At 34.2% G+C, this 27,124-nt stretch overlaps 1 protein-coding gene across 3 annotated transcripts in view; it reads left to right on the top strand.

Annotated features, from left to right (window-relative positions):
* The window catches only part of LOC150105032 (TGF-beta receptor type-1-like), a 458,896-nt gene extending 432,148 nt beyond the window's left edge, over positions 1-26,748 (top strand). For all 3 annotated transcript variants that reach the window (XM_090395458.1, XM_090395460.1, XM_090395459.1), the window contains 2 exons: positions 8,788-8,918; positions 25,617-26,748. In XM_090395458.1, coding sequence (XP_090251584.1) covers positions 8,788-8,918; positions 25,617-25,742 — 257 coding nt within the window. In that variant the 3' untranslated portion in view covers positions 25,743-26,748. The remainder of the gene's footprint in view (positions 1-8,787; positions 8,919-25,616) is intronic.
* Positions 26,749-27,124: the final 376 nt, after the last annotated feature.

Raw genomic sequence — 27,124 nt, 5'->3', positions numbered from 1 at the left:
CAGTCTATAAGTTCCATTATCAGATCAGTCTATTCTCGTTTATATATATATATACATACATACACACACACATACATATATACATACATATACACCCACACACACATATACATACATATATATGTTAGCATTGACATTTTCCATATGTACAATTCGTTTTACATATATCTTCATTTTATATCTTTGTTCACATATTTTGGAAGACTATTTTATTAACTTAATTTAAATGCACATCTTATTCTTAAAATACATACATTGCTTATGTTTTTATTTACATTTATATATGCATATATTTTGGTAGTATCTCTATATCTCATGCAGATTTTATTTTTTTGTGGGCACTCTTATTTTTACAAAAAGAATTCCATCTTGCTTTAACATTATATTGTTTGCTTAATTTAAGAGGTAAATCTGTAGTTTCTTATATACAAAGTTTTCTGAATTGCAGAATTAGTTACAGGTCTATAAATGGATAATATATCCTATTAACATTTTGGGTTATTATCATGTTATGAACTTATGTTATCTGCATTTCTTACAATTGACATTTCTACCGTCCTTGTGTCTGTATATACAAGAACATATACATATGTCTGGTAGTATATCTTAATCTACATATTTATTACTAGAGTAGTACTGACTTATCTTAAGGAGTAATTTGCTATTTTTTTTTTTTTTTACACAATTAGATATACATATATATATATATATATATACATATATATATATACATATAACATTCTTATCCCTTATATATAGGCGTACCTATATATTATTATTAATATTTTTATTATTTTTTTAAACTTTTACTTATTTATTTATTTTAATTATTTTATATACATATATACTTTTTTTTTAATTTTTTTATTTTAATTTTATTTTTTTTTTTATTAGATTTGATATCTTGTTGTCATTATTCCTCTCGTTGTGGCGAATGAGCCTACGTTAACAGCACCTTTGTCTGGGATTATGCTTTTTGTTCAGATAGTGGGTTATCATTATTGTCTACCACTAACTATGGGGGTTCCATTATCGGTATAAGTTTTATTTTTCCTTCTTCTTCTCCTTCTTCAATTAGGCCGAGTTTCCTCCATTGCTATGTTGTTATGCTTTTGGTTTGTGTAGTGTTTATGATAATTTCCTTTAAATAATTGTTAATTTTTGCTAGTATGTCTGGTCTGGTGTCTCTTCCGTGTATTTTGTCATATCTGTGGGACCATATTGCATACATTGTTATTATTATGATTATTAGTTCTGTTTTTTTTTCATTTTTTGGTCTTCCAACCAAAATAATGTGTTTTCAGAGAATGGTTGTGTCTTATTTGGAATTTCTGTTTGGTGTTCCATACTGTGGACGTTTTGCTACAGAACATCATAATATGATATATTGTTTCTGGGTCGGGACAGAAATGACACTTCGCTGGGCCTTGTAGTGGGATTTTTTTTGCTACACACCACATTTTTGTGGGGAGACAGGCATGGTGTACTTTATAGAAGAATGTTTTGTATTTTGGTGATATTGGAAGTCGGAAAACTTTGCTAAGCACTGGACTTAGCCTAATTTCTCCTTTTCTTATTTCCCTGTGTTGGGGAGGTGGGAATGTCACTTGACTTAATGTTTTATATAGTTTTCTTGGTTTAATTGTCAGTAAGGTTTCGGTATCTGAGTGTTTCATTATATATGTGTACCCTTCGGCTATTTCTTTGAACATTCTCGGGGGCTTGGTTTTTTTTATATCTGGAAGTGAGCTTATAAACCTATGCAGCAAACACTTTTATAAGAATGTTGCCGCATAGGCATGATAGGTTTTTGTGTGTGCTCGGGCTGCTGTTATTGCCCTGCCGATGAGAGTTTTCAGATGGATGTTTAGCAATGCTAAACCTCCAGCTTCAACTTCATGGAAGAGTGTTGATCTGCGCATGGGTTCATACTGAGAGCCCCAGATGTATGTAGCGCATAGCCTGTGTATTTTTTTGGCCCACCTTCCGTGATACGGGGCGTTGTGTATCTTGTACCACAGGCGAGATGTTAGGTAGATGTTGCAAACCCAGGCTCTTCCTCTGACGGACAGCTGTCTAGGGCGCATTGCATTAATTTTCTTCTTTATGCCGTCATGGAGTTCTTTCCACTGTTCTTCATGTGATTCTGAGCTTCCGATGTTGATGCCCAGAACTGGTATGTAATTATTCACCTGTATTCCTGAAGGAATCCTTGGTTGGTTTTCCCACTTGCCAATTATTTTGCAGTGGGATTTTGCCAGATTCACATTCAGTGCTGAAGCTTTGCTGAAGTCTTTTATTATTTTGAGTGTTGTGTCCAAGGATTTTTGTGTTCCTAGTGTTAAAGTGACGTTATCAGCATATGCCAAAATTTTGGCGTCACTTTCTCCGTGTATATGTGTTCCTTTGATATTGTTGTTTGTGTTAATGGCTATAATGAGTGGTTCTAGGGCTAGAACAAATAGAGCCATGGATAGTGGGTCTCCTTGCCCTTCTACTGAGCTACACAGGCTCTCCTAAAAATACTGCCTGAACAGGAACTTATCTGGCTGTGATATCCAACATCATGGATGTTTCATCAAATGGATATCACAATGGAAAATGGAGAAAGCTGACTGGTCCCTCTTCTATACTTTAGCAGAATTTGATTCTGCAACAGTCAATTCATCTCTAATCAGTGATGCAGTGATATTACACAAGCTGTAACAACTGCAATTCTTAAAACCTCTAGTCAGCGTCCACAATTCTCTAAGCCATCGTGGAATGATGATTGTATAGCAGCCAAGGAAGCTCAGAAGAAAGCATGGGATATCTTCTACAGATACTCCACAACAATAAACATCATTGCTTTCAAACATGCTTGAGCCCAAGCCAGACACATCCATCATCAGAGCCAGAAGGAATCCTGGATACATCTTCTATAATAGGAGCAACAAACAGTAAAGAAATCTGGGACAAAATCCAGAAAATGAAAGCCAGATAAATCGCCCACAAGTTCTCCAGACTTGAACATAATGAATACATAGCTGTCGATCCAACAGCAATTGCCAACACACTCAAGGATATTTTTGCTAAAACATCAGTGGTATCCTCCTACCTCCCCCCCCCCCCCCCAAGTTCCTTGGCCAAAAATCCAAAGCAGAAAAAAATAAACTTTCTTTTTTCTTTAAGAATATAGCAGGCTGTTCACAAAAGAAGAAATAAAAGCTGCTTTGCTTAAATGTTGTTCAACTGCTGTTGAACCAGTCATATTCATTATGAGATGATTAAACAAGAGGTGCTTAAGGGTCAAAGCTATATAACTGAGAGGAGACTTCCACATAGCCAATCTTTTAAAGGCTATGTAGATACCGATCAGGACTTCTGCCCTAATGTCCAATCCTCACCTTCTTGTGGTGCACCCTGTTAGGTATCTACCTGCATACTGAACGAATGAGGATGTGCTGGCAATTTGGGATTTAGCTGACCAAATTGTATTCTTATTGGCTAAACCAAAATAAAAAATGATGGTACAGCATAACCAACTTTCATGCCAGCTGGGGCATCGCCCGGTTAAACAAGGCCCTCGTTGTTTTTGCCAGGCAAGGGCAAACAGCAAAAAGTCAGCTACTTGAACAAATCCTAAATCCTACCTCAACTCAACATCACCAGAGTTCAAGTTCAGCACTATCATCATAAGAAGCCTGAATAGCAAAGAAATGGAGTTAGCTGAGGAATTGGATAAGTACCAGATCGACATAATAGGGGTGACTGAAACAAAAAAGGCAGAAACTGGTGAGATCTTGCTGAGCAATAAATACAGAATGTTATATTCAGGCAATAACAATCAAGGAATAGCCATAGTATTCAACACTAAATATGAGGCTAATCTTCTTGAAGCAGGCAGTCTCAAGTAGAGTGATGTGGGCAAATATCAGAATGGGGAACTGGACAATGAGACTTATTTGTACCTATGGTCCCACAGACGGTCCTACTAAGGTAGAAGTGGAGGAATTTTTTGAGGCTTTAGAGAAAGCAACTGACACAATGAAAAAGGAAAAGTTGGTCCTTCTTGAGGATCTAAATAGCAGAGCAGGAAATGATTGTCAGACATACAAAAATATATTGGGAAAATTTGGAGAAAAGAGCAAAGCTAATAATAATGGCAAATACCTGTTGGATTTCTGCTCAGAACATGGACTGGTTATTACTAACACAATAATCCAACATAAAAATGTGCACAAATTCACATGGAGAGAAGATGCAAGGAATAAGAAAAGTCTCATTCACTATGTTATTGTTGATAGTGGTGTTTTCTCCCTAGTGCAGGACACCAGAGTATACAGAGGATTTGGAATTGGAAGTGATCACCGTTTAGTCTTGAGCAGGATAAAATTAAATTTCATGTTGAAAAGAAGAACATGTAAGAGAGTTTTAAAGCGAATAAAAGTTGAGCAGCTCTCAGATGTGAACTGTAGACTAAAATACACAAACATTATTGAAGAAAAAATGAAAGAGTTTGAGAACAGAAACCAAACCTTGGAGATACAGTGGCAAGCCCTCCAAAAAACGCTGATTGATTCAGTCAGAGAGGCATGGGGTGAAGTTGTTTGTAACGATAGAAAAATCAGAACTCCGTTCTAGCAAAGGTGTTAAAGGGAAGTTAAAGAGGCAGTGAAGGAAAAGAAGAACCCATATCAAAAGTTTCTAGCAAATAAGTCAGCTTGTGCTTTTTGAGAATACAGAGACAAATATAAGAAAGCTAACCACTATGTAAAACTAAGCTAAACAAAAGTCATGGGAGGACTTTGGTACGAACATAGAATCAAGAAGGTGGCAAGATATTCTGGAGGTTGTTGAAGAAGCTCAGAAATGGAGGAAAGAGTGCTGTAAAAGGAGTTAGAGATGATAAAGTCGACATGAAAACAGGAGAAAAAGATATCCTTGAAGTATGGAGTAATTACTTTGAAAAACTGCTAAATGAAACAAGCAGTGATGACAGCACAGTGGTAAAAAACACTGACCAGGCATGCAGTCAGGAATACATATCCATGCTTGAAGTAGAAAAAGCCATCAAAGGCTTGAAATGTGGAAAGGCAGCAGGAGTAGATGATATTCGACCAGAAATGCTCAAGTATGGAGGTATAAAAGTCTTACAGTGACTGCACTGCATAGTTCAGAAGGCCTGGACAGATGGACGAATTCCAGATGATTGGAGTAGAGCTCTCATAGTACCCATATATCAATAGGGAAATAAAACTGAATGTGAGAATTACAGAGGTATTTCTCTACTGAGTGTTCCTGGTAAGATATATGCAAGTATTATTATTATGATGATGATAATGATTTAACACCTCCAGGGAGTCCAAAGACTCATCGAGGGAGATACTTGAGAAACGGTTGAGAAGGATTGTGGAAGAAAAGCTTGGTGAAGAACAAGCTGGATTCAGGCCAAATAGAGGCCGTCTGGATCAAATTTTCACTTTACGACAGATAGTTGAGAAATCATGGGAATATAACAAAGATCTGTATTTAAGTTTTGTAGATCTGAAAAAGGCATATGACCAGGTGCCAAGAGAGAAGCTATTCGAAACGCTACAGTTATATGGTGTCAATGGGGCATTATATCAAGCAATACTTAATATTTATTTGAGTTGTAAGTCAGCAGTTAGAACTGAAGGAAGTAAGGAAGGTTAAATCTGGTGTCAGACAAGGGTGTACATTATCCTCTCTGCTATTCATTATCTATAATCTATATGGATCACATTATGAAAGAAAGTGGTATTAAACCTGATATCAAAATTGGAAATGTCGATCTCATCTGTTTGATTTATGCAGATGATGTTATACTTCTAAATAAATCCGCTACAAGTCTGCAAGATTCGCTGACTAAAGTGAATAATTGTTGTAATAGATATGATATGAATGTCAGCATTAAAAAGATAAAGACAATGAAAATAGGCAGAAACAATGAAAATATCAACTACATTGTGAATGGAGAAGCTATAGAAGAAGTAAAACATTTCAGCTACTTAGGCACGGTTTTTAGTGAAGATGGTAAATTAAATATGGAAATAGAAACAGAATCAACAAAGCTGGTATGGTAGGAAGTCAACTGAATAAATTTATACGGAATAAGAGAAATTAGCCAAAACACTAAATTAGCTGTATACAAGACAGTATTCAAGCCAATTTTAACTTATTGGTCTGAGAAATGGGTTTGAAGTAAAACACTTGACCAAAGACTAGAGACTGCAGTTATGAAAGTCCTGAGAAAGATTAGGGGCATGAACAGATGGCATCAATGGCAATATCATGTTAAAAATGAGGATATTTGGAAAGAACTTGACATTGTCAGCATCCAGGATTGCATTAGCAGAGCTAATCTCAGGTGGTGTGGTCACTTAAACAGAATGGGTGAAGAAAGATTAGCAAAACAAGTGTTCTCTGCCAGGTTGGCTGGAAAAAGACCCAGAGGAAGACCAAGATATAGGTGAATTGATATAGTAAAAAGTACCTTAGAAGATAGAAATATAAGATCTGATAATGTTGGAGTCTTGACAAGTAGCAGACTGATTTGGTGGAAAATTGTAGATAGGAAATTAATAATGATGTAATTTTTCATGTAGTACTATCGTATCCTGTACACCCCCCTTGAGGGTATGTATATCAGGAATTTGATGGTTAGATTGATAACAGATGGTAACAGATGAGATGAGACGATTACTCATCTGTTACGATCAGCCATGGATCAACTGCTGCATCTTTTCAGCAGAATTTTCTGGAAGAATGGGTTTCCAGATACCTGGCAAAAGGCTATTATTATTGCCCTTTCTAAACCAGGGAAAGACCAAAAATCCCAAATAAACTATCATCCCATTGCCCTGACCAGCTGCCCCTCTACAAAATTGTGGAAAAAATTGGTTAACTCGTTTTTTTATGGTTTCTGGAGAGAACATAATTTTGCTTCTGCAAATATTTTCTAAAACTGATGTTCTAGTCTGGCTTGAAGCATCCATTAGAAATGCTATTCTAAAACACAAACATTTAGTATTGCTTTTCTTTGATATGGAAAAAGCATATAACACTGCTTGGAGATTTGGAATATTGTAAGATCTACACCATTTTGGTCTCAGAGGGGAATCTCTGAGACCAAAATGAGACCAAAATTTAAAAGATTGGCTATGTGGAAGTCTCCTCTCAGTTATATAGCTTTGACTCTTAAGCACCTCTTGTTTAATCATCTCATAATCTTCATCAGTAACTTTTTTATCCAACCAGATCTTCGAAGTATGAGTGGGAACTGCTCTCTCCCAAGTGTGTGTGTATATATATATATATATATATATATATATATAATATACCAAGAGGAGGGTGCCTCACATGTTTAAGTGTTACATTTTTTGCAATCAAGATTAACTTGATAACTGAACAACTTTCTCCAACTATAATGCCCTATGTGGATGACTTTATCATCTTTTGTCATTTGTGTGACATGAGGGCCATAGAAAGACAGCTAGCAAGCCATTGACCATCTTCCAAAATAGGCTTTTGTGAATGGGTTCAAATTTTCATAATAGAAGACAGTTATGTGCATCATTACCACAGATATGGTCTTCATCCTCAACCAGAACTCTGACTTGGACAAACTTTAATTCTGATTGCATCAGAAGCCAAGTTCTTGGGACTCGTATATGACAAGAAACTGGCTGGATCCTGTTTACCATTAAGCCATTGCAACAGGAGCATTTCAAACTTCACCACTCTTCCTAGTCTATATATGTCAACACAAATGATCCACCTTTGTTTCTTCAACTTCAACAGCTGTCATCATACATTATAAAAATAAAATCCCTGCCAGACCATGCCACATAGCCAACTATCTTTTGTCCACAATGGGACAAAAAATGTTGAATCTGTACAATATTCATCAAACTTCCATACAACCATTTTGGTTTACAAATAAAAGTTCTAGATATTGGGGAAGACATGCAAACATCACTAAACACACTGCCATCTTGGCTTTCATACATACCACCATGTATGTATGAATCTTTCCTTTTTGCAGGCTACCAAAATTTTCCACTCCTCCTGTTGTCCACTAGCAGCTTTTTCAAGTCCACAGAATCTAATACTCTGATTTTGTGCTAGTTTACACTGACATTTCAAAATCAGATCCTAGTGGAAACTTCTACTGTTGTCCCAAACATTATAATATCTGCTCAGATGCCACTAGAATGTAATAACTTTATTGCTAAGATCTATGTGACAGAGCTTGCATTAAAATATATATGATTAAATTTTCAATACATGATGAGTAGGGAGAGAACAACAGGTCGCCCCTGGAAATTTTATGAAAGTGTGGTTAGTAATGGTGTACCAGAATTTTCCACTCCTCCTGTTGTCCACTCACAGCTTTTTCAAGTCCACAGAATCTAATATTCTGATAACAGATTAGATATTTTGTTTGGGGAGTAGTAAATGAGTGTACCAGATGTAGTCATGAGTGCCTGGATAATAAATGAGCTTAAGGGGTGGTATGTATGATAGGTATTGTGTAAATGATGATTAGCTGAGGTCTCCTGTGATGAGTCGTCTGACTCCATGGAGATACTTGCAAAATCTGGAAATATGGAATGGAAGTAATACTAATAATAATAATGTTATGACCATGGCAGTGAAACTGAGTTTGACCTTAAGTGTTCATGGATATAAAAATGAAATTGCTACATTAATTGCTATCAATAATGTTTTCATATGATTATATATTTTTTATAATCATAACTATTTATTTTAACATGTAACTAGGAATTTATGAAGACTATCAGTTACCGTACTTTGATATGGTACCTTCAGATCCTACCATAGATGATATGAAGAAAGTGGTTTGTACAGATAGACAGCGGCCACCAATTCCAAATAGGTGGCAATCATGTGAGGTAAAATTTTCTTATTGTATAGCGTTTTTTCTTTGGTACATTAAAAATTACTTTGTAACTTTATTTTTATTTTTAGATGAAATTGTCAGAAATATAATCATTAATCAGAATTGCATTTTAGATGGGAATATCTTGAAGGTCCAATATATTTTGAATGATAAAACAAGCACAATCAAAATTAGACTTTTTAAAATTAGACCCACTTAAAAGGCCTTTCTAAAATGGTTTCTTAAAATGAAACCTTTTTAGAAAGGTCTTTTAAATTTTTGAAGTCTGCATTTTTTTGGTAATTCTGCAGTAAAATAAAATGGAGATGGACATATTTTTATAAAATTTTCACGATTCTTCAGTAGAGCATAATTGTAGACTGGATTAAATAGAATATTTTGTCCAGCCTGCAACTTTAATTTAATTTTTTAAATAAAATAAATAACTTCTCCAACTATTGTGCACTGATGGTTTTCAATGGTATTGTATACTGTGGAGGAAAAAATTCTGAATGAAACAGAAGCTTCTAATCTTCATTTTGTTATTTTTGTAAGTCTTGTAGAATTCTGTTGACTATTGGGATATATTATTAAAAAATGGTGGGCTCTTCCATGAGTAAATTTTTTGTGTGGCAAGTAAAGTTTGGCATAAATTGTCAGGCCCTATACACACGCACACACATCTGTGTGTGTGTTGTGCATTACTCTAAATTAAGGAACAAAGAGAAAAATTGTAATAACTTGGGGGGGGGGAGACATATGAAAGTTAGTTACATTATGTAAAAAAAGTGATGCTGTCTGACTATTGTCTAGAAACAAGTGGTGCTATCAGCAGTATATGCGAATAAGATGCCATAAAAGTAAACATTTTGGAGTAATTTTTGATTCATGTCTGGAGGGAGAACAAGATATTTTGTGATAGTAGGATTCTTAGATGTGGCTGCAATACATCATTTAAGAGATGAATTCAGGTAGTGAGTCGTCATGACTAGAGGCCATGCATAGTCAGAAGGAGGTAGCCAGATAGTTTCATGGGAGCCATTCTGTTGTTCACAGACTGTGTAACCAATTTCAACAGTTCACAAACAGCATCCCAGAGATACAGTGAAACAGACCATGGGCTATAACTGCAGTGGGTGACTGATATCCCAGATTATCTTCTTATCAAAATGGAGTGCTACCCTGAATCAGCTATGATTTGACTTTGTGCTGGCTATAGGAACATTGGTATCTGCTTCCACTGTGTGTAGAAGGCTTCGCAAAGGTAGTATATATACTAGGTGACTAGTAGTATGCATGGCCCTATCCCCATGGCACAGAAGAGAATATTTGAAATGGACCAGGCTCCACATCAACTGGACCCAAGACCAATGGAGGTCAGTATTGTTTACAGATGAGTCCCGATTTGATCTGCAAAGTGATACCAGGCATGCTCTGATCTGGAGGAAACTAAGGACATGTTATCATCCCTCCAATATCCATGAAAGGACACTTATGGTGGAGGTAATGTGATGGTTTAGGGAGGCATCTCATTGGGTCAATGCACCAACCTATATGTGCTTCCTGGCAGAACCATGAATGCTGCAACTTATAGAGACAAGGTCTTGGATTCCTATGTTCATCTGTATGCAGGTATGATAAGGGAGACATTTATCCTATAAGATGATAATGCTTGTTTTCATCAAGCAAAGCTCATGGACCAGTATCTTCAAGAAGAGACTATCATACATATTGACTAGCCAGACAGGTCTCTTCACCTTAATCCTATCGAGCATGTTTGGGATGTTCTGGTTAGAGGCGTTGCTGCTCTCAACCTCCTCCTCAAAATCTTGAGGGACTTAAGGGAACTCTGCAAGAGCAGTGGTTGTTATTATCATCTGGACATCATTATAAACAGTATGAAATATCATGAGCTCTGTATTGCTGTGAGAGATGACCACATTTCTTATTGAAGCACTTGCTACTGAATTAAACTGTTTATTTGCCATATTTTGTAGGTGTTTCTTTCACATCTCATAACATACTGCTTTTCACTGAATTGTATAAAAATTCATAATACAGTTTTTGGGTTATGATTTTTTTAATTTATGGAAACCATTGTATATACAGGATGGCCTATAAGTCATGAAGGGATTTAAATATTTAATAATTTTTTATTTATTTATTTATTTTTTTTGTTATAATAAAATACAGAACCTGGAGTTTTTTTTTATTAGTTATGAGTTATTCACATTTTAAACCCCTTCACGACTTATGTGCCACCCAGTATAAGCATATACTGGGTAGTCAAAAAAATTACTCAAATCCATGTCTTCACTGGCATACACAATATATATCAGTGACTGGTGACAGAAGCAAATGTCAAAAAAACCTTACACACACACAGGGCTCAAGACATATGCCCACTCATTATGGGCACATGGAAGGTGGCAAGACTGGACAAAATACAATATTCTCTTTCGTTTAATAAAAAAATAAATAAATAAATAAAAAAACTTCAACTACTGTATAATATCCTATCACTTTATGGGAATCCTGTTGATATATTGGGACATTAAAAAAATTGAGGATTCTTGGGTGGGTATATGTTTTGGTTAGCGAGTAATGTTTTGTATTATTTGTCAAGCTCTATATATATATTTGTGTGTGTGTGTGTCAGACTGATGGGTGTCATATCATTATTCCTTTATATGTTAGGCTCAGTGGCCTCTCATAGCCAAGTACAAGTACATATAGGTACATATAGACAGTAAGGTCCAGTCAAAAAAAACTGGAGAGAAGAAAAAACATTTATTATATGCTAAAATAACTACATACATACTTTATTTTTTCATATAGTCTGCATTGACTTCCAGGCATTTTTGGTATTGTGGCACCAGCCCTCATCAAAAAAGTTTGATGCCAATGAGTTCAACCACTAAGCCACGATGTTCTTCAGTTCCTCATCTTCTCCAAACTGCTGAGATGGGAGTCACTGCAGAAACAAGAGGTAGTCACTGAGTTCAAGGTTAGGGCTGTAGGGTGTATGGTTGAAAAGTTCTGACCCAAACTTCTGAATTTGCTGGACAGTTTGAGCTGCACTGTGAACTCACACGTTGTCATGCAAAAGCAGGATCTCTGACGACAGCATTCCTCATTTTTTTGTTCTGAATTGCTTGTCTGAGTTTCTTCAGCATTTCACAATATGCATCAGCATTAATTGTGGTTCCTTACTGAAGAAAATTGACGAACAGGATCCCTTTTCAGTCCCAGAAGACAGTGGCCATAATTTCTTTGATTGATGGTTCCTGTTTGAATTTTTTTGCTTTCAGAGATGATGAATGATGCCATTACATTGATTGTTGTTTGGACTCAGCATTTCATCACTCATGCATGAGAAAAAAGTTCATCTCCTTCATTTTCATAGCACTCTAAAAAATTTTATGCTGATTCCACTTGTTGCTGTTTATGCATCGGTCAGCATTTTGAGGATCCATCTGGCACACAATTTCTTATACCTTAGCTTTTCTGTCACAATTTCATGAATGACTGAGTGGGAAACTTCCTGGAATTCAAAAGACAATTCCATAATTGTGAAATGATGATTCTCATGAATTTTGGTGTTCACTCTTTCCACCAAATCATCTGTCACCACACTTGGCCAGCTACTGTGCTTTTCATTGTGAACACTCTTGTGCCCTTCTTTAAGCAAAATGACACCATTGTGTCATTTGTTTAAACCTTACAGTCACTCATTGGGCCCGTAAAGCTTATGCAGTCATCAGTAAATTTCTACAGCACTGTTGTTTTCTGCAAACAAAAACTGTATCACATCATGAGCCTCATAACTGGTGAGATTTTTTATCACAGCACTCAATATAAATTTTTCCTAGAAGACACCAAAAGATAACATGATGAAAGTAAAATGTCAACATCTAGCCAATGAGTCATTCTATGCTACCATGCATGCAATCCCTTTCCCATATCTTATCTGGCAGTAAATTCTGAATGGACCTTACTTTTTGGATGCACCTCATAACTATGCTTTATAGAAACCTAATTAATGCTGCTCTGATTAAAGTTGGTTATCCTTTTCAGCATAGTCTCCTATGTCTGTCAATTTTGTGTGCGTGCATGCGTGCGTGTGTGTGCATTCTCTCTCTCTCTCTCTTTCTGGTCAGCTTGTCTGTTTTGCTATAAGAAAAAACCAGTTTCTGGGATGAAAGACCTTGTTACTTCAGTATGAGACTGGCTAACTCACCTTCATTTGAAAAGTTCTCATAAAAGTTCTTCACATCTTAAATGAGATTTGAATCATGGCTTTTCAAACCAAAAGGAATTTTTGTTGCCTTGTGAACTGCGAAGGCTATAAAGATATGGATCAGTCCCATACAGAAAATAGATTGTAGAAACCTCTGATACATTATTGTGCTGTGGTAACCTACAATTGGCATTCTTTTTGAAGACTGTAGGATGCAATCCCTGTTTACGCCAGTAGAAGAAAGAATGATGATGGAAGGATGACATTGATCGGTGAAAATGGTGGAATGATAACTTCTGCAGAGGATATAGTGCATGTGAAATCATGCAGAACTTAAATGCAGTGGGAAGGGAGGAGGAGGAACTGTTAGTAAGTGAGCAAGGGATATATAAGGAATTGAATAAACTTGATGTTAATAAGGCCATAGGACTTAATGATATTTCACCATGTGTTTTGAGGGAATGTTCCTGGGAATTAAGAACAGCTTTTACATATCTTTTTTATCATGAATCTTGCACTGAGTCAAGTTCCAAAAGAGCGGAAAAAGGGAAAATTGTTATGCTCCATAAGGGAGATGATAAGACTAAGGTTTTGAATTATAGACCAGTCTGGAGTTGTGGTTAAAGTTCTAGAGAGATTAGTTAGGACCAAGATTCAGAATTTGGTTGACAACAGCAAAATACTCTTTGATGGTTATCATAGGTTTGTTAAAGAAAGGTCATATTTTAGCAATCTGCTTACTTATTATAACAAGTGCACTGGATAAGAATGATGCATAGGCCTTTGATAAATTGCCACATGAGAAATTGGTAATTAAATTGGAATGGATGGAGCTATATAATAATAAATTAGTGCACTGGATTGGAGATTGGCTATCTAATAGGTATCAGCAAGTTGTCTGTGGAGGAGCAGTATCCCAGAAGAGGAAAGTCACTGGTGGTGGTGGTGTACCCCAGTGGTCTGTTTTGTGACCTGCTTTGCTGTTCAGCATGTTAAAAATATTGGGAGAGGTCTGAATGATGATGTGTAGTTGTTTGCAGAGTTGGGGAGAATTATGGATGCTGTGACTTTGCAAGAAGACTTGAATGCACTGGCTGAATTGGCATGTGAGTGGAGTTGTCGGTTGTATCTTGCAAAGTGTAAGATTTTGAAATTTGAGAAGCAAAGATGGAATGTAGAGTAAACAGTTGGTGGAAATATCTTTGAGGAACTAGAGGAGATGAGAGATCTGAGAGTGATTGTGGACAAGAACCTGAAATTTTGGGCACACATTGCTAAAATTGTGAGGACAGCACAGTGGATAACGGGAATGATGTGGAGGTCACTGATTTGAAGATGTAAGGACATTATGATTCCATTATATAAGGCTTTGATCAGGCCACATATGGATTACTGTGCACAGATTTGGTCACCTGGTGTTCAAAAAGTGCATGTATTAGAAAGGGTCCAGAGATGATTGACTCAGGTGGTTTCTGGAATGTTGAGTATGAAGACAGATTAAGAAAATGCAGTTTGCAGAAACTGGTGGATAGGCAGAGGAGGAGGAGGAGAGGAATATGATTGTGACATAAGTTGTTAAGGAATTATTCCAGATTAATGCAGAAGAGGTTTGTATAGAATGGGTGAAGACAGGAAGAGAACAAGAGGTCATCCCCAGAAGCTAGATATGAACAGTGTGAGCAAAGGAGTAGGTTTTTTGCATGGGGAGTGGTTAGCAATTGGAATGTAGTGAGCATGGAGATGAATGTATTTGAAGTGTGGTATGATAAACTGTGTACGTGACAGTAGGATCTCCCATAGTGAAGTCTACCAACAGTAAGCATTCTAGATGTGATTTATAATTGGATTTATATATAAACATAAATAAAATGTAATTTAGAAGAAACAGTGAAATTTAATAAATACCTTTGCAGTAAATGCAATATATATATATATATATTTACAAAATAATTGTTTCATGAAAGTGAAAGTGAAAGTTATCTTCAGTAAATATTTTTTTGGGGAAAAAAAAAAACGTTACATGGTCATTTAACCATAATCAGCAATATTAAAAAAAAAAATAATAATAATAATAAAAGAACTCTGACATTTCTTTGCTAGGCTGACACAAGATACCTTGCTAACACACATACCTTTGCAGTAAATGCAATATATATATTTACAAAATAATTGTTTCATGAAAGTAATTATCTTCAGTAAATATTTTTTGGGAAAAAAAAAAAACATTGAATGGTCACTTAACCATAATCAGCAATATTAAAAAAAGAAAAAAAGGACTCTGACATTTCTTTACTAGGCTGACACAAGATTTGTATGCAATAATTGATTGTAGTCATTTTCCATATACTTTGATGGCTTGTTTTTGTCTCAGATAAACATATATTTCAGAATGGAAGTTTGTCTCATTTTTCCTACCATTAACAACAAGCTATAATTATATGATAAAAGATGAGTAGAAATATAAAAACATATTGTGCATGTGTAGTCCATTATCTCTATTTAAAATTACAGCTACACTACATTTATTGTAAGGAACTATTCATTTCATGCTACTTAGTAGCACTGGCTTATTATGAAACAGTTATTTTTATGAAATAATTGTTGCATGAAAGTAATTTTGTTCTCAAAAATCTTTATTGATGATAAAAAAAAAAAAATTAAAAAAAAAAACTAAATGTCATCTAACCATAATTAGGTAATATTTAAACAAAAATGATTCTTGAATTTCTTTTTCTAGGCAAGTACAAGATTTATGTGCAATAATTGATAACCATCATTTTCCATATATGTCGATGACTTTTTCTTTTTCTTTTTTTTCCTTCAGATAAAAAAAATATATATTTCAGAAGAATGGAAGTTTCTATTATTTTGTCTCATCATTAACAACAAACTATAATTATATGATAACAGGACTAGCAATTTTTTTTTAAAAATTGTATATCTTTAGTCTATATCTCTATTTAAATTTACAGCTACACTGCATATACTCTAAGTTACTACATGTTTTGTGCAGCTTAGTAGTGCTTGCTCTGAAAAGCAGCCATGAACCCAAGTTAATCTAATTAAGGGTTCTCTTGAGTGTGAAGAATTTCACACCTCTTAATGATGATAACTGGTGGCTAGCACTTTTTATCCATGTTTTTTCAACTCTGTTGTATGCTTCACATCCATACTTTGGTTAGACGTAAAAATATTTCAAAGCCAGTAGGGAGTTTAATTTAATATTATTATTATTATTACGTGACACCTCCAGGGAGTCCAAAGACTCATCGAGGAAGGGCCCCTACTCTACAACTCTCTGTCTCCATCACTCAATCCACCAAATATGATTCTTCCATTGATGCTATCTATGCTACCTTGTTAATATTTAACATTCTTTCAAAGTAATTACTTCAGATATCCAGAAGATATTTTTTATCTTCAGGATTTATATCACCTTTATCATCTCAGCTTCAGTGTCCAAAACATTTTGTCATTTTTGTGATATTTATCTTCTGTTTTTTTTCTTACCAAAGCCTTCTTTGTTTAGCTACTTTTACATACATTGCTTTCTTACATTTTTCTTTGTATTCTCTCAGGCAGCTGATGACTTATTGTTAGGAAGTTTTGATATGCTTTCTTCTTTTCCAGGATTGTCTCAACTTTTTTGAGTCCATGAAGTTTGGATTTTACTTTCCTTGCAAACAACCTCATACCTGTCTCCTTTGCTGAGTCAGTGTTTTCTTCAAATTTTGCCGTAGACTTCAAGGCTTTCAAATGCTTTAATTTTTTTTTCTCCTATAATATTTGTGTTGAGGCTACAGTCTATACCTCTAAAAGCTGCTCAACTTAGATTATTTTGAAAATTGTCTTACATATTTTTATCCTGCCCAAAACTAAATGATCACTGTTATTTCATATTCTGCTATGAGTCTACTGACTCCATGGAGATACCCGTAATAATAATAATCTACTGTATACTCTTGTGTCCTGAACCAGTGCAAACATATTATTATTGCTATGTGATGTTTCCAAGGATTAACTTTCATATTGCTTTCAACATCGTATTGCTGTCAACAATAACATTAAGCCTTTCCTTATTTCTTGAATTTTCTCTCCATGTAAATTTGTGCACATCTTTATGTTTGAACATGGTATTGGTAATGATTAGTCTCTGTCCTGAACAGAAATCCAGCATATATTATTATTAGCTTCCTTTTCTACAAATTTTGCAAAACACTTCTATATATCAAGTATTCATTTCCTGCTTGTTGAGATCTCCAAAAAGGCCCAACTTTTCCTTTATGTCAGCTGCTCCCCCCCCCCCAATGAATAATAGGTCACAAATGTAGACACACAGGCACAAAAAAAAGTCATTTTTCCAATTCTCCATTTTGATGTTTGCACTCATTTCTATTTGAAATTGCCTGCCATTCAAGGTTATTTTATGTTTAGTGCTAAAAAAAAACTGTACCTAATCCTTCCTTTCTATGATTATTATTGCCTGAATATAACATCTTGTAGTTGTTGTTTATAAGTTTTTGTTTTCTTTGCTTTGGTAACACCATGTATGTTGATGTGGCTTCTCTATTTTTCTGCCAGTTTAACTTCCTGTCCCTCATTACTTCTTATTTTGATGGTGTGCATCTTAAATTTCACTGTGTTGTTTCCATTAGCTGACATTTCATTCTTTGCCATGGTTTGCCACCAAAAACTGTTTATTGTTTTTGGTGGCAAACTATGACTAGATAACATGTTAACTAGATAACACTCCAGTTGACATAACATTTCATCATGTTGTATCGTTATTGTCTTTTAGTTTAAGTCAGTGCAGTAGTTCAACATAATATTTTGATACAAAATTAGAGTAGATATCTCATAGGTAATTTGTGTGAGCTTGTCAAGCTGTATGTTCAACATAATCATAATTTTTTTGTTAGCAATATTAATTAAAGCCAACAGACTTGTTTATTTTCTTTGTTTTGTGATTTTTCTCTCCATGTGAATTTGTGCTTTTGGTATTTTTGCTATTTTTTTGCCTTCATATATCAAATGGCACAGTCATGAAAGTTTCTGAGATTAACTAATCAAAAAATTTGACAAATTAGAGATTCACAAAGGGGAAGGGGGGGGGGAACATAAAATAATGAGGTGGCGATGAAAGATAGTTTGAAATTTCCATTTTAAATAAAAATGGCAATCAATTATTCTGTAGCACATGCACACACACACACACACACACACACACACACACACACACACACACACACACAAAAAGTTACTAACAACCTTCATATATTATGTTGAAAGAGGTGTGAAATTCATCAGTATAGCCAGCTGTGTGAGACTGGGCATTGCACCTATCTGAAAAACTTCTAAATCTCCACAAAGCAATAAAATAAAGCAGTTTTGAGCAATTTGAAGAAAAACCATAACATTGTTACCCAGAACAGATAAGAGTAATACTACAGTACCTATACCCTTATCTTCCTAATCATTGGATTTTAAAAAAACTAATGACTGCAACTGTTGCACTTCCTACTGAGTTGTCATATAATCTGTAAAATTAATCTTAAAACTTCTAAAGATTATTTTCCAGCTTTCAAAAAAGAAAGAAGAAATCATTATATTTTGGTTGCTAATATGTTTTAGCGACCAAGTAAACATTGCCATATTTTCTCTTCCTTTTCTCTATTCCTCCTTATCTGTATTTATCTTTTATTAAAATATATAAACCAAAAGTACCATTTGCCATTTTAGCCTGAATCACAAGCTTGGGAAACCTTGCTAAATATTTGAGTTAACATATTTTTCTGATAACAGTATGTTAATCAGCTGTGTCTTCTCCATTAGCTAAATAACTTAGACACTTTCTGTGATCACAGTCTGTGCTATCCATGATTACACTCTGTTTACCACACAGACCGATCCATATTGACTGATACATGGAACACACTCCTTGGCTATACCAAACAGGATTTTAATGATGCTATTTTTATGTTCTTATGGTAAGCAGTAGGGTTCAAATCAGCTCCACAGCAGCTAATCTGAACAGAAAGCACTTTAGCACGAAGATCCCTATTACTATCCCTTAAAGCAGGAGTGTCAAACTCAAATTGGACTGCAGGCCATTTGCTATAAAACTGTATCTCAAGTGAGCTGCAAAAAATTTCGACTAAAAAAAACCTGCACTAATTAGAATCCAAGGGAAGTTAAAAAATGAGTATAAATAAATTGGAAAATTAATAACAAAAATTTTATTTATTCTAAGCATTACAAGACAAAATAATAGTATAATGATTATGACAACTCAAAAGAAAAATTAATATAAAGAATATTTTTATTATATTGATATTTACAATAGATAGCATTTAATCCAAATTAAAACAAAATTAAATTTTATTTAAATAAATCAAATATTTATATATTTATACATTCTAAAAAAAAAAGTATAAACTCTCATTAATAACCATCACAAAAATTTACAGGACGTTCTGTTAATTTGAAATTTTTTGTGTTTGCATTGAAATAAAATACTTCTATATATGTATATATATATATTTTTTTTTTGGCCGGGGAAGGGGAAACCTATATTTTGAATTTTTAAAGGAATTTTTAAATGTTACTGAAAATATTTTGGGGAAAAATTATATTTTCTGGTTAAAAAAAAAAAAAAAAAATATATATATATATATATATATATATATACTTGCATAATATAATTATAATAATTTAATTTCAGTATTTTATTTTTTTCCCGACACTTAACAGCGTTTATTATTAACCAGCCTGTCAAAATTTGGACTCAAAGATTGTGAGCATACGACCTTCATTATGGTAGAAAGGTTGACCTCGGTTAATCTGTGGGCTGTTTTGTTACCTTTCATACATGAGAATAATTGTTCGCATAAATAGGTGCTTCCAAAATAACATAGAATATTTGCTGCAAACTTTTTTATTTCCGGATATTTTTGACCTAAATAACTGTATAATTTTGGTACACCAACTTCTTGGTATTTCGTTTTTAGAATGGAATCATTTTGGAAATCAATAAGTTTTATTTGAATACAAATAGGAGCTTTTTCGAAATTAAAGGAAAAAGGATCTGTAAAATGCGAAAAAACTTCTTCTTGCGCCTTGAAATCTTTAAATCGCCTATCAAATTCTTCTTTTATATTTTCTAGTTTGGGACAATATTGAGAAAAGGTAAACTTTGATTCTTATTGTTCAACTGTTCACACATTGGAAAGTATAATAATTTAGAATATTCTCTTTTAAATGATTTTGAAACAAAACTAACTTACATCTAAAACTTGCCAGTGCATCATACATGTATGTTATTAACTGATCTTTCCCCTGAAGTTTGACATTTAAATCATTCAAATGTCCTGTAATATCAACTAAGAATGCCAGATCTTGTACCCATGTCTGATCATTAAGAAATGCAACATCATGATTTTTCATTTCTAGGAACAATTTGATCTCCTCTAAAAGTAAAAAAAAAGCTTTTTAGAACCTTATTACAAAATAACCAATGAATCTCTGTTTAATAAGGTAGCCCTTCAAATTCACTCTCCAAGTCTTTTAGAAATTGTGCAAACTGGCAGTGATTGAGGCCTCTGGATCGGAAGAAGTTCACGGTATTTGTCACAGGCTTAAGTACGCTACTCATTTCCAACATTTTGGAGCACAGGACCTGCTGATGAATAATGCAGTGGAAAGATTGCAGTTTTGGAATGTCTGGATACATTTCCTTTAACTTTGCTGCAAGTCTTGATACAAAACCTTTATTTTTGCCTGTCATTGCTGGAGCACCATCGGTTGTCACTGCTACGAGCCTGTTCAGAGGAAGTTGATATTTTTCAAAAATGCCCCACACAGCGTCAAAAATGTCTACCCCTGTAGTGGTTCCATGAATGGGAATCATTTTCAAGAACTCTTCAGTAATATTCATATTGTCGTCGCAAGCCCAAGAAACAAAGCAACTTGAGCCACGTTGTGAATATCGAAACTTTCGTCAAGTGCAATTGAAAAGCACTGTACATTTGCGGATATTTCTTGCAACTGGTCAAGCAGATTATCTGCCATTTTGGTTATTCTTTAGATCACAGTATTTTTGGACAAAGAAATATCACGAAATACTTGCACATTTTTGGGACATACGTTTTTGGCTGCTTTTATCATACATTCCTTAACCAAGGAACCGTCACTAAAAGATTTGGAATGTTTCGCCAATAAATAGCTGATTTCATAACTGGCTCTCACTGCTGATTCATTATCTTTCATAATTTTTGAAAATACTTCTTGTTGACTTTGAAGTGAAATCTTCATACTTCTTACTTTTTCTTCTCTCAGTTTACCATCAAAGTATGAATATTGTTCTTTGTGAATTTTATCGTAGTGCCTTTTTTATTATATTCTTTGGCGACACTAATTGTTTTGTTACAAATAATGCACACAATTTTGTCCTTTGTTTCAGTGCAGAAGTAATTTAATTCCCATTTTTCTTGAAATTTTCTCCTCTCATCAGCAATTTTTCTTTTTCTTGTTGGCTTGGAAAGCAACATTGCCTCAGTGAATAAATATAGTATTAATATTATTAACAATTTTTATAAAAATGTTTGAATAAAACCGCACAAAACTGTAGACCAGTGCACGATACTATTCCAAATAAAGATAAAAAATAATAATAAAAGGGATTCTCTCACTTGCTAGATTGTCGTTGAATTGTGTTCGGCATACTGACTTCAAAGATCACTGATTCACTGTAGGCAGGCAATTATAGACTCATAGCTGAATTCCCATGAGTGCATATGCTACGTGTCATGTGAACAGCTGGTATCCTATAGAATTCAACTTTTTCAGTACACTACCAGCAGCGTGCTGTAAATTAAGAATGAAAGCATAAATATAGTTTACGACTGATTAGGATTGGATCTAACATTGAAATTGCAACATACATTTTTATTATTGCAGATTGTTGAATCCATATTGTAACTATATAGTTTACGATTGATTAGGATCGGATCTAACATTGAAATTGATATATACATTATTATTATTATTATTATTACCCAAGACCTCATGGAGTCAAAGACTCATCTGGGAGGTCCTTTTATCACACACACAGATCTCATCATACCGTGTCTTAAACACACTCAAACTCCTTGCAGACACCACAATCTCAGGCAAGGCATTCCAATCATTCACAACTCTGCACGAAAAAAACCTGCCTCTCACTCCCCTACTCACACCTTCTTTATACAGTTTCCAGGGATGACCTGGTTCTCTCCTGATCTCCCACTATTCTCTGTAAAACTTCTCCACCATTAATCTTATAACAACCCCTTACTACCTTATAGGTCTCTATCATATCTCCCCTCTTCCTTCTCTCCACCAGACTCTGCAAATTACATCTTCTCGATCTTTCCTCATACTCAACATTCCAGAGGTCAGAAACTACCTTAGTGCCTTTGGACCCTTTCCAACATCTCTTCATCCGTCTGAAAACCCGATGACCAAATCTGGGCACAATAGTCCATTCCCAAGATTGAAATCTGAGGGCCAGAATAAAGTCCTATAAAATAGCTTATAGAGTTTTATTCCTGTAAGCTGTCTTATTTTCTACTTTTTAATCTGAGGATCTCATAGAAATAGGGAAAATATGGGAATCATTGTTTGCAATTAAATAAATTTTAACTTATTCTGGATGTGGTGTCATTAATTCTAGAAGTTCTGATATGCATGAGCATATCAGAAACCATAAATAACATGGTAGAACTGCACAGTCTAAATCTTCTATTCTAGTAATCCAGTAATAATAATAATAATAATAATAATAATAATAATAATAAACAAGATAGCATCATCTATATCTATGCATTGATTGTTAATAAATTCATGCAGGATCAAGAACAACCAAATGTTCAGAAAAACTTAACCAACCTGACTTGTGTATTATGATACTCTAGACTTCTTCTTTTCAGCCATTTTCTCGCCACTGCTGGATGAAGGCCTCCTCCAGTTCTTTCCTTCCCCCTTTCTCTGTTCTTGGCAATAGTTTACCAATTTTCCCCAACAAAATTTGACAATTCATCGCTCCACCTTCTTTTAGGATGTCCTCAGCCTCGTTTCCCTTCTTTTGGAACCTAGTTTGTTAGTATGGTGGTCCATCGCTCATCTTCTCCTCTGGATAGATGTCTGGCCCATTTCCATTTTAGTCACTTATGGTGAAGAATGATGTCAGTAATGTGAGTCTGGCTTCTTATCCAGGTGTTTCACTTATCTTTTAATGTGATGCCTAGCATCAACCTCTCTATTTTTCTTTGAATTGTTGTTAGTTTATTTGCCAGTGCTTTGTTAGTGACCAAGTTTATGGCTAAATGGCTTCCTTTTTAAACAAAGTGGAATATCATTGTTTTGAAAAATGCTTTTCAATTTTCTGAATGCACACCAGGCAAGTTGAACTCTCCTATTTATTTCCTTTTGGAGATGACCTAAGTATGTATATGAAGAGATTCTTTCCAAGAAATTGTTTTCTATTATTATGTTTTTTTGGTGTTACAAAATGATTAAACATGATTTTAGTTTTTTCTCTGTTTATTTTTAGACCAACTTTTCTGCTTTCATGATATAGGTCTTCTATCATTATATTAAGGTCTTCTGGAGTGTTTGCAAAAATTATGACATCATCTGCATATCTTAGGTGTGTTAAGTTTCTGTTATTTATTAATTTTTATACCAAGGTTTGTTCAGTTTATATTATTAAATATTTCTTGAAGGACTGCTGTAAAGATTTTGGGTGATAGAGCGTCTCCTTGTCGGACACCTTTTTCAATTGATATTTTATCGCTACTTGTGTGAAGTCGGATTGTTGCTGTTGCAGTGTGGTATATTTCCTGGAGGAGGTCCATATATTCTCGAGGAACTCCCTGATTCTGGAGTGATTTAATTATTCCATTAGTTTTGATGGAATCAAATGCTTTTTTCATAATCAATAAAGTCTAAACAGAGAGGCAATTGGTTTTCTTCTGCTGCTACTTTTTCTATTATTTGTTTTACTGTATGAATATGATCAATTGTGTTAAAGCCTTTAATGAATCCTGCTTGTTCTACTAGCAGGATTCCATTGATTTGAGTCTAGAAGAGGGGTTAACCTGTTTGTTATTACTTTTGTGAGAATTTTGTACAGATTAGAGAGAATACTAATTATTCTATAGTTCTTTGTCCCTTTTTTTAAATAACAGTATCAGAGTAGCATTTTTTCAGTTTTCTGGGATCTTCCCCTCTTCTAGGCATAGATTTAGTAAGTTTGTGACATGGTGAATTATATTGTTTCCTTCCCATTTAGTTAATTCTATGTGAATTAGGTCTTCACCAGGACATTTTCCATTTTTCATTTGTTTTAATGCTTGTTTTATTTCACTTGAAGTGAATGGGAGGATGAATTCTATATGCAATGGAGAAACCCTTCTCCATCTCATATAGAATATTTTATTTATATTCTATATATGATTTATATTTGATTTATCTATTGAAGGATCGTTATAGAGTACTTTATAAAATTCTTCTAGTCTGCGTAGGATTTGTTCTTGGTTCCTTATTGTAGTTCCATTCTTATCTTTTATTGCAGTTATTTGACTTTTACCAACTGATAAATGTTTTCTTAGTATTTTCTTATTTTTATCGTTTCAATTGTTTCTTTTATTTTTTTAGTGTTATAAGATCTTATTTCTTGTTGAGAGGCTTATACGCTGGTTAAACATGATAACTAATATTTAAGGAATTGACAGCATATACTAGAAATATAAATTAAATAAACTTTAATATATACTTTCCGATATTTCAGCAAACGTCACGTTGCCATCTTCTTGGGAACTTATTTACAAAGACACGTGCACACAAGTACTACATAACAGCAAATGAGAACTGAAGCTAGGAAGCTAACGTTTTCCTAAAGTCCTGGTGGTGCCCCTGGTGGGCTATATTGGTGGTTCTTGGCCTTTGGGCTGAAGTTCTTCTGATAATTGTTTCCCAAATTTGGGGCAGTCTCATGCATCCAAATTTGTTGAGGTTTGGCATGTTCCTAAGGTCTGAGGCTGATTCCATGAATAGTCTTTCATACTTGAACTTGCTGCAGTGTATGACTGTGGCTTTCTTCCATCTTATTCTGTGGCGAGTATCCAGAGCGTGGTCTGCAAGCCCAGAGTGGCTGTACTGGTGAAATCGGATCTTATTTCATTTCTCATCTTTTTCCTTATGGTTTTGCATAGTTCTTCATATTCTAATTTAGAATATGCAGAACTCTAGACGACGCACAAGCAAAGAAAAAGCACTCTTTTATCTCTGACTGCATCCAAATATCTTTGATAATGTCACTGAAATATTAGACTAAAATAATTAGTTCATATAAATCAGTTTTGTCTACTGAACTTATTTTGCTGTGAAAAGCTTGTGTAATATTTTAACTGCTCCAATGTTTGTTTTTTAAAGGCTCTTCGAGTCATGTCTAAAGTGATGAAGGAATGCTGGTATCAGAATGCTGCTGCACGACTAACAGCACTCCGCATTAAAAAGACAATTGCTAATCTCGGAGCTCAGGAAGACCTAAAGATGTGACTGAATACATAGTATTTACTTAAAGAACATTGTCTGTATAGTCCTTTTAAGCAGAAATTAAAAATACTCTAGATGAGTATTTTGCCCATGGTACTGCCTAATTACAGTTATGTTATTGTAATGAAACTGATCAGTTAATAGAGAATGGAAGGCAGCAAAAGTGACCACAAGATTTTTAAATATTTCATTATGGCTCACTGTTAATCGTATGGCTGTGAAAAAAATATGTGACCATATTTCCATTCATTGTTCACTTCATTATTGTGAGTACTGTTGAGTTAAAAATGTTATCATAAAACATACTTATTGTACAAATTGTTTTAAAGCAGTTGTGACTACCATTTGCCAAATGAAAATCTTGTAGGTTATTTTCAGCTACATAGTTTTTAAAATCTTTTTTTTTTTTTTTTTGCAAATTGTTTGGAAGATTATCACAGGAGCAGATTTCCTCCATGATACTGTCAGAAAGGAGCCTGCCAATACAAAAGGGTATAAATGAACTTCTTGCAAGCCAGTGCAGGTCCATGATGGTGCTATTCTGTGATTTTTTTTTTTTTTTAAGTAATCAAAAGTTAGGTTTGTGTATGTGCATATGTGTATATGATAAACTGTGAAAAAACCAGTACAGTACTGCTTCCTTGAGGATGTTGGTTTAGCTGGATATTGAAGCCTGCCATTTATACCAGATAAAGAAAACACCAAGTCTGTTCTGCTTTGTGACCATTTAAAAGAATTATATACTTGTCCAGAACTAAGTAAAAAAAAAACTGGATAATATGGCAGCTTATGCAAATCTATTGTGATTTAAAAAAAAAATAAAAATTGTATTCATAAAATTAAGAATGCTTTCCATTCTGTGGATAAAGTCTTTTAATTCATAATTTTCATGTATCATCAGTGAAACCAACAAAACTGAATTTTGGCCAAAATGGTTAAAGATAAACAAGTATGACATCACAAGGTCATTTATTGTAAATGAATACAATTTTAGATTGAAACTGAAAAACTTTCTAGTGTCTATTAATCAGCAGTTTCTAGTGTCCATTATTACAAGTTTCATAGTTGTAAGTGGGTATTATTTCACTGATTTTTTGAATGATAAGTTACTTTAATTAGAAGAATGTCTCTTCAAATTATTTTAATATATAGATTAAATTTATATCATAAAATTTATTTTAATATATATAATAAAGATTCTATTAACCCGTTAAGTCCTTAAATAACATGCATCTCTCTCTCTCTCTCTCTGCATGATTGCATTTGTAAATACAAATTAATGTGTCATATTATATAGTATCTTCAAATCATATTTGTTTGAGTTTTCTAAATTGAAAGGAAATTGGTAGCAGATCACAGACTGAAATAGTCTCTGATCTGCTATT

Source organism: Typopeltis vanoorti, chromosome 7, assembly GCF_054136105.1.
Source record: "Typopeltis vanoorti isolate ZY-2024b chromosome 7, IOZ_Tvanoo_1.0, whole genome shotgun sequence".
Classification (NCBI taxonomy): Eukaryota; Metazoa; Arthropoda; class Arachnida; order Uropygi; family Thelyphonidae; genus Typopeltis; species Typopeltis vanoorti.
The sequence above is the reverse complement of the archived record's forward strand: the minus strand, read 5'-3'. Positions and strand labels throughout refer to the sequence as shown.